Source organism: Mobula hypostoma, chromosome 22 (assembly GCF_963921235.1).
Source record: "Mobula hypostoma chromosome 22, sMobHyp1.1, whole genome shotgun sequence".
Lineage (NCBI taxonomy): Eukaryota > Metazoa > Chordata > Chondrichthyes > Myliobatiformes > Myliobatidae > Mobula > Mobula hypostoma.
The window spans coordinates 34,220,721-34,234,731 of NC_086118.1; the positions used below are offsets into that span (position 1 = coordinate 34,220,721).

A 14,011-nucleotide genomic window follows, 5' to 3' on the forward strand; every position below is an offset into this window, starting at 1 on the left:
ATCTGCGCCCAAACCTCTGTCGTAAATCCAACCAGCTGGTCCCTACTCAACCATGGTAGATTCTGTCTCCCTGATACGAATTGGCTTACCTTTATTTTAAAAGAGCCTTTCTGTCGGCAATTTACCAGAGAACGTGCTGCTGGATTGTTTCAGCATGCTGCTATATCTAGACATTAGCCATCAGTAGTTATATTTAGTGTGCCTACCAAAATACACTTACACACTTCACGAACGATCGGGAATAGTAACATTAAGCGATATTGTCTGGGAAATCATAGAATACATTTATTTTGAAAGAAAAGCGATCGAGGAATACTGTAATATAAATTAGTCCTTTGCAATCGTCTAATTTGCCTTCAACCCACGGTGAGGAAAGGATTTCATTTATCTGAAGTTCCATACTGTAAACCGCCCGCCCTACACCCTCCCATCCGTGCAACACGCCGATGTTACACATGAACTATAGTAACCTCTGCGGCGACTGCGCCTCCTTCGGGCTTGGAAGGGGGAGTTAATCATCTCATGAGCTTGTGGTCCAGCCCTACCTCGCCTCTCATTGGACTGGGTTGAAAACCCAATCTGTCAGACCATGTGGCGTGGCGAGCCGGCGAATTAGTCATTTAAATAATCTAGCGAAGCTTTGAGGAGCACAGCCTAGCTCTTGAGCCAGCGGGCTGCGGCGGCGAACAGCAAAGTGACTATATTTGTGAAATAAAAACAACAGCAAAAAAAATCATACTAGAAGCATAGAATACGGTGCCAAGCAAACAAAGGCGAGAAAGCAGACCTACCAGATTGGAAAGAAACTGCAACCCAGGTATGATTCACCTTTGTGTTCTGTAAATATTTATAATAGCTAGACGGTTGTACCATTGTGGGAGATCGTTGCTCTGACATTGAACAGATCAAAAGGGAAGTAGAGGAAATCGGCACTGTTAATGAAGGGGGTTCAATGCGCGGTGGGAGTATGCGCACAAATCCGGCAGAGAACTAACGCATTCTAGTCTAGGCGGCGCAGATCAAGCTTTCCTTTTTTTATATAACGAATGAATTAATTAACAGTATTACTGGTTATCTCCGAAACGCTGAGCTCCTCTCGCTCTCATCTGATTAGCCTGATTGTATTGCATGGGAGATAAGATTACAGCGCTGCCATTTTTTCTTGGAGCTCATCCTCCCGAGCCTTGTCTCATTGTGGTTGGTCAAAGCTCTTAAGGGTGATGTTTTATTTTAGATCAGCTGCGCAAGCCTCCTTCGTCAAATCTAGTGCGATTTTGGTTTTTTTTCGTGGATTAATGAGGGTGCACGTTCATGCATCATTCGCCGATCTGGCTCCACGTTGCGGATGTTAGGATGGACGACATGTTGTAATTTCTTAGAAAGGTGGAAGCATGAATTTCACCATTCCGATGTGTAAAGACCTTCCCACCTGACCAATCTGGGAGGGGAAATGTAAGGTCATTGCGTAAATGTACCGCTCCCACTTCCCGAATGCGTCTTGGACTAAATCTATGCAGGAATTTTTTTTTTAAAAAAGCCAATGATTGATTCCAAATCTACAGATTTCAGCTGAAAATGACGTCTAGGGTGCACGTGAAAAGCAGGAAGTTTACAACAAGCTAGCATCGCACCTCCAACGAGCGGAGACGATTCTTGCTTAAACATCAAACAAGAGAAAATGGGTGTGCTGATCGCTTAAACATTGCGGTCAATTTAACTGAGCCAGATTTCTTCGATTTAACAGTTGATTCACGTCCAACTGCAGATTTTTCCAAAGATAAAGTTGTATCGTGTTCTGCCTGTAATATATCAATTTCCAAAAATATATCTTGGAATATTTTTCCCAACTAAATTTTTTTTAAAACCTGGCTCTAACCTAAACTTATTTTAACCAGATGTACTCAGTAGGGTTAACATGAGGGCCACATTCATGCATAAATCTCCATTGGCAGGTTGGCTTTGTACTTCCGATATTGAAGATCTCTGTCATGATTTCCAATAGTAACATGATTTTATCCATCTGATTCAACCAGAATGGAGCCCTAATTACTCCTTAAACAGAACCAATCCATTGATGACGTTTCTGTCAGGGATTAAAATGGCAGCAACTGGGCACAAAGTAACCTTCCAGCTCCATCTGTGGTACAGTACTGCACCTGCTTGGTCTGCTCTCACCCTGTTCAAATGTAGTCAAGATATCTTTGGCAATAGAGATGCAAGAAGCTGCAGAACTGGAGTCAGAAGTAAGAAACAACTGTGGCAGTGGTTACTCTTCCATCCCAGCACCATTATCCCCCTTAAACTTTCCTCCATCACCTACATGCCCTCTCTAGTTGAGATCACCCAAAGTCAAGAGAGGCTCCACACCAATAACACTCACCTCTAGTGACCTGAGCACAGCCACCGCGCTATCAGAATGCCTTGCCTAATATCCATCTTTTTAAGAGTTAAAACATAACATAAGAAATACGAGCAGGAATAGGCCATCTGGCCCATCGACCCTGCCCCACTATTCAATAAGATCATGGCTGATCTGTCCGTAAACTCAGCTCCATCTATCTGACTTTTCCCCATAACCCTTAATTCCCTTACTATGTAAAAACCTATCTAACTGTGTCTTAAATATATTTAGTGAGGAAGCCTCAACTGCTTTCCTGGGCAGAGAATTCCACAGATTCACCACCCTCTGGGAAAAACAGTTTCTCCTCATCTCAAGCAACACACATTTAAAAAAAAAATGCTGGTGAACACAGCAGACCAGGCAGCATTTATAGGAAGAGGTGCAGTCGACGGTTCGGGCCGAGACCCTTCATCAGGACTAACTGAAAGAAGAGATAGAAAGAAATTTTAGAGGGGGAGGGATGGAGCTAAGAGCTGGAAAGTTGATTGGCAAAAGGGATGCGAGGCTGGACAAGGGAGAAGATCATGGGAGGGGAGGCCCAGGGAGAAAGAAAGGGGGAGGGGAGCCCAGAGGATGGGCAAGGAGTTATAGTGAGAGGGACAGAGGAGGGAAAAAAGAGAGAAAAATAAATGAATAAGGGATGGGGTACGAAGGGGATGTGGGGCATTAACAGAAATTAGAGAAGTCAGTGTTCATGCCATCAAGTTGGAGGCTACCCAGAGGGAATATAAGGTGTTGTTCCTCCATCTTGAGTGTGGCTTTATCTTGACAGTGGAGGAGGCCGTGGATAGACATATCAGAATGGAAATGGGACATGGAATTAAAATGTGTGGCCACTGGGAGATCCTGCTTTCTCTGGCGGATAGAGCATAGGTGTTCAGTGAAACGGTCTCCCAGCCTGCATTGGGTCTCACCAATATATAGAAGGCCACATCGGGAGCACCGGACGCAGTATATCACCCCAGCCAACTCACAGGTGAAGTGTTGCCTCACCTGGAAGGACTGTCTGGGGTCCTGAATGGTGGTGAGGGATGAAGTGTAAGGGCATGTGTAGCACTTGTTCCGCTTACAAGGGTAAGTGCCAGGAGGTAGATCGGTGGGAAGGGATGGGGAGGGGGAGCGAATGGACAAGGGAGTCACGCAGGGAGCGATACCCAACTATATACACAGAAGCCTGGGGCCATCCCTTTTATCTCTAGTGGCAATGTCACTTCCCCCCATCCTTGCTTTTTAACCCACTGATAATGGCCTCGTTTCATGCCCCACTCCTAATATTAATAACTGCACCTTAACCACACAGATTCCCTCTGCAAGCCTTCTCTCTCGCCTTGATAAAACAACCCACTAGACTGGCATTTTTAATAAACAAATCACCACTGACACAACCTAGTCTCAACATCCTCCCAACTTGCTTCATCTTTTGTCGGCCACATTGGAGATGCCACTGTGACACACCTTAGATTTTTATTTTAGTTTTGCAAGCAAATCAACAGTAAATTAGACATTGTTATTACTCCAGCTAAGCATGCCAGAAAGTTTATGGTCACACCAAGACTGTGCCAGTACAAAATAAATTCAAGATTTAAGCAGGACTCTTTCAAGCCATGCAGACATATTAGCTTTCTTTTATTCAGTATGATTTTGTCTATTGACTGCTCAGAGGTTGAGGCAACTGTGATCTGTGTCATCTATTATCTATGAAGTGATAGCATCCATGTAAAGGGAAGAAAACTTGAATGGAAATGGGTTCAGTTCAATCTGGGAGGCAACAGTATATTTTAGGACTTTGTCGATGAAAGGGAGGGTGAAGGCAGCATTATTTTTAGTGAGGACGGGACTGTGGGTGGGTTTATTAGCAGGGAAATTAATGGAGCAATTGTGAAGCAAAAGGTAAGTACATGTTAACTTCAGGGAGGGGAAAGCATTTCATATGCAATGTAGACACCTGGAATGGAATATAAGTGAGTCTGAGATTAAGGCAGCAGCAGTATCATGAATGAGATTAACCTGGGAAAACAGAACTAGAAAAGGGTTAGGCCAAGGAGTTCTGGCTTAAAAGCCAAGTTTGTATCTGGTGGGGGGGGGGGGGATGGATTCTGAGTGTGAAGAAAAAGCATTTCAGGATGTATATTGCATACATTTTTCTGACATTAAATGTACCTTTGAACATCAATTAATGATCACTATCCTAGAGGTGAAGAAATGCGAAAGGTTGTTATTAGAGGTGTGAGTGGAGAGTGTGGTTTAAAGATGTGATGGGTAACAGAGAAAAGAGCTAGGAGCTACCTTTTCTCCATGCTGATGGTAAGGGAATTAGACGTTGTGATGAGTGAGGTCATGAACTGGCAGATCTTAACGTGGTTAAGCCAAATGTGTGAGAGGCACTCTGGAGAGTTTGACCATGAAAGAGAAAAGCTGGTGATTGTACCCTGGGAAGCAAATGGAATGAAAAAGAAAGCTACTGTTTGCTAGTACTGTTTGATCTAGAAATAAGAGAGTAGTTGAACAAATCAAATACTGCCAAATGGCCAAACTCCAAAAGCCTGACTAAATAGTATTTTGGAATAGAGTTGTATTCCAAACATGATGATGGGAGGTGGGGTTGACAGAAGTTTGGAGAACAAATGAAGATTGCTCACTACAGGTCAATTTCAGTCCAGATGAGGAAGTCGATTATAACTGTCCCCGTGAGGTCGAGCTGCTTACAATTTAGTCTGTGCGCATTGGAGAAAGGAGTGGTAATTTCTGATCCACTGCTGTGTCCAGGACAGCAATGAGAGAAATGGGAGGTGAGGTTGGTGAACCCCACAACTTCCTGGGCTTCCAGGCAGAGTAGTTGAAATTCCTGCTCTTCGGCAATGATGGGTGCTGCTATTGGCATTGGTGAAGGAGGTATGAAGAAATACCTAGACACCACACTGTCAGGTGGGATCTAAAGAGAATGGGAGAGATTAATAGAAAGAATATATATACTGTTGCTTGGAGCTAAAATTTATATATTCTCCCAGTACATGTTTAGTTTGGGGAAACAATGTTTATTATCTGGGGATGCTATAGATTTAGGAATCAGAGAATATAAAATTTGCGACAGCAAGAGGAATGGTGCAATATACTGCATGGGCCAATTTTTTTTTCTGGGGAAATGAAAATTACTTATAATTCCAACCATTGATAACCCAAGTCTGGATAAAGAAAGCATTGTACTGGTTGCAGACATGTTTACATGGATAGCACAAAAAAGTGATGATAGTACTATAAAATTCAGTATTTAGCAGAGGAATCCATATCAAGGTGTAGATTTCAAATTGCATTTTATTCAGTATTTTTTTGAGCAAAATTCCCTGCCGCTTACACACAAAAAACTGAAGAGTTATTATGTTACATTTACCAAAAAAAATAGCTTTGAGCCCTTCACACGAGGGTGGCAGCCTGCTGCTGTTATACAATGGAAAAGCTGAGCTCAGGGTATTGAGAACATTGGTGATCTCTCTACACAGACAACAGACTGTTACCAAGAGCCAGGAAAAGTTTCTCTGAAAGGTTTCAGTTAGTCTTGAATCAAAGCACAATTCAGTTCAATTATGTACAATGCAATGACTTTAGAATGCAGCAGGCACTTTTGAGTATAGTGAAGGGTATTGAACAGTTTGTTACTGATGTAGTAGTAGTACTGGAAGGGAAAATGTTGAAGCTAGGTTTCAATTTTTCTTTATCATGATTTCATTGCTACTGCTTTCAGAGCAGATTTCAAGACCATTTATTTTTAGAGGAGGTTTCAATTTTCTTAATGTTTGGCTGTTTTTTTTTAGAGGATAGCTTAAGTAGCATAATGGCATATATTGATCATATATCATAGGCCTTTTAAACTGATGGCAAATTGTCATCGAATGCATTGTTAAAAGAACCAGAAGCGCAATGATCCAAAGTCATATTTTAATGCAGTTAGCTGACATGATATGGAACATGCTGTCCAAATGGGTAAAGGAAGCAGATTAAATATTAATCATCAAAAAGAAATTGATAAAATAGCCAAAGTGGGAATTGGATATCCCCTTAATGAATTGGATAGCCCCCTCCCCCAGAAATAATAGATTGACTGGCATTCTCTTGTGCTTTTTCATTCTGTGATTTGAAATATTTCACTAATCTGGCTTGGTTGGTTTCCCTGAATATTTTAAAACAATCTCAACATTATTGTACTGATAGGGGGCTTAAATTTTCTATAAACATAACAAAGCATTAGTCTGCTTGAAGTAACCCGATTGTTCAGTAATCTTCGTTACCCCTACCATTAAATTTGACTACCTAGTCTTAATGTACAGTTTTTTGAAACCAAAGATACAAGCTGCATACGTAAAAGTTGCTGGTGAACGCAGCAGGCCAGGCAGCATCTATAGGAAGAGGTACAGTCGATGTTTCGGGCTGAGACCCTTCGTCAGACATGCTGCATTGTCTTGACTATGGTTCATGCTATAGCGGCTTTTCTTGAACATGTTGGGAACTTTGTGATTGCAGCTTTGGGATGTTATTGGCATTCAATCAGCGTGTACTCTATGACAAAGTGGTGATTAAATTAATCTAATTGTTTTAGCAGACGTAAGACATCAAGAACAGTAAATTTTAAGAAAGACCAAAACTTAAATATGAATAGAATTATGTAAGATTAAGTTATTGGCTTGTTTTCTAAATTTATATGTTCTGTCTTTGTTGCCACTGAATGTACCAAATTTAACTTGAAAGGCATTTTCTTACTACAGAACATTATCAATTCTATAGAATGTCACCTCAACTTTGAGGACTAAAAAAAGTGAGATTTTGAAGGGAAGAAACAAAAGAAGATTGTCTTATTTTTTTTCAAAAATGGATTACCATGAATATAAAACCATCAAATGGTATTACTGAGAGTGCAAACCAAGTGGGGAAGGTTCACTGAAAATGTAAGATACAGTATGTCTAATCACAGTATTTGATGTCAGTATTACATTGTCTTTTGGCCCTGATTTATAACTCTGGTAAAAAGGTTGGTACATTTGGTTCCCACGGAGAAACTGATACTAGTGTAAAACAATGTGATACAAATATTCACTGTTTCATTTATAATATTGGATTGGTTACTTTTGATCTAATTTTTATGAACAGTTAAAATTTTTCATGAGACCTAAATTTTACAAACAGTGGGGGGAGGGTGCTGTAACTCTGTTAAGGAATCTTTGAGCTAAATGGAACAAGGAAAAGCTCTTTTGCAATAGGTAGCTTAGTTGGAGGCTGTCCTTGAGCCAATAACCTTACCTACACATTGTGGCCTCTGTGGTTCATTTCCTTGTCTGTGCAGAATTAGCTGTTGTTGCCCTTGGTGTTAATTTATATATCTGTCTGCTCAGGGGGAAAGAAGAGACAGTGGCTAGGCAAGGATACTGTTAAAAATGCATCTCTGCAGATTAGCCAGGACAATATCCGGCTCTCTTTTCACGATTACCACGGTAAAATTTGCTGCTGATGCACATCACCCGGTCACAAGTGAAGGGCAGGATGCTCACAGTGCACCTGTTGTGAAGAGGCATTGTCATCTATAGAGCAACAGCACAGCCCAGTACTTGGTAAAAAGAGAAAGCTTAGCTGAAGGAACAATAGCTGTTAATGTACTTTTGACACACATGGAGGTTCAGTGAAGTAGCATCAATAAAATGAATTGAAGCGAGCTTTCCCAATTCAAGAGTATTAACCTAAACACAAAATAATCTGCAGGTGCTGGGGTCAAAGCAACACTCACAACACGCTGGAGGAACTCAGCAGGTCGGGCAGCATCCGTGGAAACGTCTGGCCTGAAACGTCGACTCATCGTTTCCACGGATGCTGCCCGACCTGCTGAGTTCCTCCAGCGTGTTGTAAGAGTATTAACCTTGTAGAAGGACATAATGGTTTCTCTGCTTTCACTTGTTCAGAAATACATTTCCAATTTGAATTTGTATATTTTAGAAACAATTGGACAAGAATACTTCATCTGAGGTAACATTCTCAAAACTGTATGCTGAGCTTTCTGTCCTATGAGCAAAGATAGTTCAATATAAAAGTTTCAAACTGTTAAATGCTGACTACTGGACAGTAAATGAAATTTTCAGGATTCTTTCACTACAATTTACTGTCATGTTTCTTTCCAACTCTATCATCTGCTTGTTCCTGCCTATTCCCTGTTTCCATACACTTCTTGACTTTTTAAGTGGCTCACCAATGTGAAATTTTTCTGGCTTCTGAACTGTAACAAAACCGAGATTGTGAACCTAGTATTATTTCCAGCATCTACAGATTTTTCTCTTGATTGTGAACCTAGTCTGTTTTCTAAGCTGAAGATAAAATGTTCTTTTTGTCCATGACTGAGTAGGTGGCCACCATCTCCACATCATGGTGGCATTTCCTGCCATGCACCCAGAGAATGGGATATAGCAGGCAGGTGTACAAAGAGCAATACAATCAGATGGGCATGGAAATTAATAGAGAGAATGGAGAAAGAATACTCATGAGGTTTGATCCATAAACTTTAGAAAGATAGTAAATTTTAAAGGAAAAGTGTTTTTTTATTATTTATCATCTGTGAACACAACTTGCACAAGTTAATGAATGCTCTCTGTGAAAATTTCAAATACTGAAGGACATAATTTTTGAAAGAGGGGAAATTTGAAGGAGATCTGTAAAACAATTTTTGTACACGCAGAGTTGTAGTTGTCAGAATTGCAAGAAACAGTTGATAGTGCTCGCTAAGAGGTATTTGAAGAGGTACGTGAATAGGCAGGGAGTGGAGGGATATATACCATATGCGGATGGATGTGAGATTTTAAACTGGCATCATGGTTGGCATAGTTATTGAGGGCTGAATGGCCTGTTTCTGTATTGTCCTATGTTCACATTCCAATTCAGAATATTTGAAAGAAGTGGACAGGGAGAACACTTCTATCAAATACATTTATTTTTAAAGTGTAGGTATTGCTGCTTTGACAGTGCTTATGACCGCTGAGCATAATTCAGCTAAGACATAAGCACAATAGATGGAACTTGGTGAGGGAGCTCTAGCAAGATGGGTTGAGATGGCTGTAGTCTCTGCAAATAACATTTTGGATTTAAGTAAGCGTAAAGGGATTGAGAGATGTGGAGGTGGGTGATGGTGCAGTGCAGGAGGTTGTTGTGAATTCAAGGTAGAATCTGGTTTTGGGGGCAGGGCAAGGATTTTAAGTGCCAACATAGGAGACTAGTACTGATAACTGTGCAGAGAAAGTGGTGCACCAGTGGAGTATGCATAGCCTTGAAAACACTGCAAAATGTGTAGTCGTTAGTGGATTGAGGAGACTTCAAAGGTGACTGAGTGACGGGTCTGGAGAGCTAGCAAATTTGGTGCTGCTGGAAGCTTTGGTGTTGTTACATTAAGGTTTGAAATGAGCCAAATGTATTCTGGAGACATGAAGTTCTTCAGTATGATGTTGAATTGGCCACCTGTGCTGGGCAAACAATTTGCAGATATGTGGCCTTTTAGTTTGATCTGGTGAAGGTAAGGATCCAGTACAACAAACACAAAGTGCTGGAGGAACTCAGCAGGTCAGGCAGCATCTATGGAAATGAGTAGACAGTCAACGTTTTGGGCGGAGATCCTTCAGGACGGAAAGGAAGGAGGAGACCCCAGAGTCAAAAGGTGGAGAGGAGGGTAAGGAAGGAGGACTAGCTAAAAGATGATTGGTGAAGTCAGGGGAGTGGAAAAGGTAAAAATCTGAAGAAGAAGGAATCTGACAGAGGAGAGTGGACCATCAGAGAAAGGAGGGGCACCAGGGGGAGGTTGTAGGTAGGTGAAGAGAAGAGGTAAGAGGCCAGAGAGGGGAATAGAAAAAGGGGGCGGAAACAGAAAATTACCAGAAGGAGACATCGATGTTCATGCCATCAGGCTGCAAGTTACCTAGGCAAAATATAAAGTGTTGCTCCTTCACCGTGAGAATAGCCTCATTACGGCAAAAGAGGAGGTCATGGCCTGAGATATCAGAACAGGGATAGGATGTAGAAGAGGCTGCATGGGATACAGTAGACAACACCAGCAGATTTACAGGTGAAGTGTTGCCTCATCTGGAAGGACTATTTGGGGCCCTGAATGGAGGTAAGGGAGGAGGTGAATGGGCAGATGTCCTTGATGGAGGTTAGGGAAGAGGTTATCAAAGGATCTAATTGTTCTTTGACCTGTAATCATGATTCCATGGGAATGAGTGGGAAGAAACAGATAGAAAAATTGCATATTAATAAGGAGCAAAATAATTTTTTTATAGAGCAACTTAATTTCTGAAGTTTAGATTGCATAATTATCCACAATGCAAAAACAAATGTTTTGGGTTTTTTTTTACTCCTAATTTTAATTGCTATACTGGCATCTGTGCAAAAGAGAAAAGGGATGTACTAGAAATTTCTGTGATCTATTTGAAAGGCTGACCAGGATGTGAAATCTGTTTGTTAAAAGCACTAATAGATACTGATTCTGCTAATGTTTAGATCAAACTAGTGTTTTTGACCTTTTTAAAGATGCATGTTGATGAAAGGTGTCAGGCACTGGATTTGGAGTACTTTGCATGGGTGATGGAAGTAGAAGTTACTTGTTCATTTCAGTAGACTAGGTCTTGCTCAGAAAGTCTCTCTCTCAAAGAGTTTTCTTTGTTTGGATCAGGTCAGAAAATGGAATTGTTTGTGCTTGGCTGTTTTCACGTGCATAAAGCTTCTGGGGTGGGGATAGTGGCAGCAAACTCAGCGCCATTGACAGGCGTGACCACTCTTCAAGTTGGCCATGACCTTTATTTAAGCCTGTTCAGTAACCCCATGAGTTTGAGGTGGGGATATGTTTTGGAAAGCAAAATAGTAGCAAAAAATCAACACCTGAATGTCATTTATTTTGATTCTTCTTTTTCTCCACCTCCACCCCCCCCACCCCCAAATCTGTGATTTGGCTTCCACAATTTGGTTACTGTACTTTCTTGTGTTACAAAATACACTTTAAATGTACTTTATTGTTCCTGGGACATTGGAGGCCAAGAAGTGTAGGTTTATGGTTCATTCTTACTCTGGTTTTGATTGCAGCCTGCGAGCCAAAATGGAGGAAATAGTGATAGCAGGAATTGCAGGAAGACTGCCAGAATCAGACAACCTGCAAGAATTTTGGGATAATCTCATCAATGGCATTGACATGGTAACAGATGATGATAGACGATGGAAGCCAGGTGAGTAATGAGTGAATGGAAATTGTTTGATTTTTTTCACCTTTACGATTAATGAGCTGTTGTAAAAGGTTCAAGAAGCCTATTCTTGTGATCCTCAGCAGTCGTGTGATTTCTGGCTTTACGCTCCTTAGTGATTTAATATTTAACAGTGTGTTTTCTTTAGGATACTTATCCAATGTTTTAATAATGGTACTAAAAGCTGAAATAAGGGTGCATGAAGTTCTGGAGAAATATAAGCAATGACTTTATGCGATTGAGATCACTGATTAACCTTTAGCCACAGAACATCTTCTGATTTTTTTTTTAAACAAAATATTATGACTATTTATTCAAGCAAGCTAGAATAATTAGTTTTGCATTCAAATAAGCTGCTTGTAGCCGCATAAAAATTCTTTAGCTCCTCTCCTACATTAGAATTGTAGTATAAATCCAGAGCTAGGGCCAATCCTGGAATGTCCTTCTTCTCAGAGGTACTGCTTTTGTTTTGCTTCATAGTCAAAAATGAAATCGGAGGTGCTTTCTGAATTGCAGCAGTGAAAAGCAGGAGATTATTCATTGCTTCCCAATAATTTAAGTTGTAGTATAAATGTAAACTTAAAGGTCTGAAAATAAATCTTCTATTTTGAAGAGACAGTTGCCTTTTTAGCTGCTACAACAATTACATGTCTACTTGGCTCCTTTGGTAACATAATTTATTGTAACACATATTGGTATTGGAAGCTTAGGACTTTGGAGTTCACTGTTAAAGATTGTTTTTGAATAAGATATAAAATTAATGTTGTGCCTGCTGATTCTTGATGGCTCGTGTAGATACTTAAAAATCCTGTGGCGCAATTGCCATGGGAGACAGGAGTTCTTCCAGTCTGTGACTTGATATTGAATAGAGATTAATGAGAAACTGTTTGCTACTGCTGGTTGTCATTACTAAAGCAGAATGAATATTACATTCATTTACAAAAAGATGCTCACTCTAAAAAGCATTCAAATTCCATTGAATACTTTGCATTAATTTGAGTACAATTGTGAACTTTATAATTCTGCATATTCTAAATTCTCCTAATTTTCAACAATTCCCTGTACACAATTAATTCATTTAAAAATAAGCATCTAATCCCCTTTTAATTTGCTCTGTGGTTACTAGTGCCTAGAATTGAACTGGTTTCAATTCTCATTCCCTTTTAAAGTGGTGAATTGTGGACTTTAAAAAAAAAGGTAAGATTTGGCTTGAAGGACATTTCCTTTACAAATCACCTCAAATATTCCAATGCTATCAAAATATTTTTTAAAGAGTGATAGCAAAGGTAATGCTGAAAATACCACTGATACTATTCTGTTTGAGGCATTTAGGCAGACGCTGGGTAGGCATGGACAGATGCAGCTCCACTGTAGGCAAAAGGATTGGTGTGGATGGGCAAAAAGATTAGCTGGATATGGTGGGCAAAGGACCTATTTCTGTCCTTCTCTCTCTGGCTCTACAATTTTGACACAGCAATATTATAATAATTGGATTTTTTTTTTTTAGAATTGCATTACATAGAACTGCACAGCACATTATAGGTCCTTCGGCTCACTATGTGGTACCTATCTATTAACCTGCCCCAAGGTCAATCTAATGTTTCCTTCCAACGTTCTTTTTATTTTTTTTTACAGCTGCATGGACCAGCCATTGCTGTGAGCAGGAAAGTTTTATACTGCCTGAAAACTGTGCAGCGCTTTAGGTGTATTTTTTTGTAATATGCTATGAACATGTAGAATGAAATTTGCAAAATCCCATACTTTTGAGTTTAATTATTAATTGAAGGATATAATGAAGTACAGTGCAACAAAGAAAATCTTTCACGTTTTGTAAACTTTTTCTAGCTGTGTCCAATTGTGGCTGCATGGTAACAAAGGCTATGTGTGTGGGAGCATTTCAGTTACTGTGCTGCTGTGTATCTACGCAGCTTAGAGCAAACAGTGTTTTCCTCCCACATAACCCTCCATTTTTTTTTCTTTCACCCATGTGCCTATCTTATTAGTCTCTTAAATATCCCTAATATCTCTGCCTCTGCCACCATACCTGGCAGATCCACATCACCCACCACGCTGTGTAATAAAATAATCTACCTCTGACATCCCCCACCCCCAATATTTTCCTTCAATCACCATAAAAATTATGCCTTGTATTAACCATTTCCACCCTGGGGGAAAAAAATGTTGTTGGCTCTCCTCTCTATTTATGCCTCTGATCATCTTGTACTCCTTTATCAAGTCGCCTCTCCTCTTCCTTCATTCAAAGATAAGATCCCTAGCTCATTCACTTACTTGACTGAGGAACAAACTCTTAACTGCTGGGATAGTGCTCTCGTTTTCTTTTGAAGCAGTGACATGAAAT

The 14,011-nt window shown here is 40.3% G+C and overlaps 1 protein-coding gene across 1 annotated transcript in view; it reads left to right on the forward strand.

Moving 5' to 3' along the window:
- The first annotated feature begins 616 nt into the window (after window positions 1–616).
- Window positions 617–14,011, forward strand: part of fasn (fatty acid synthase) — an 81,411-nt gene continuing 68,016 nt past the window's right edge. Inside the window, exons 1-2 of the mRNA XM_063074425.1 lie at window positions 617–817; window positions 11,498–11,637. Coding sequence (XP_062930495.1) covers window positions 11,511–11,637 — 127 coding nt within the window. The 5' untranslated portion in view covers window positions 617–817; window positions 11,498–11,510. The remainder of the gene's footprint in view (window positions 818–11,497; window positions 11,638–14,011) is intronic.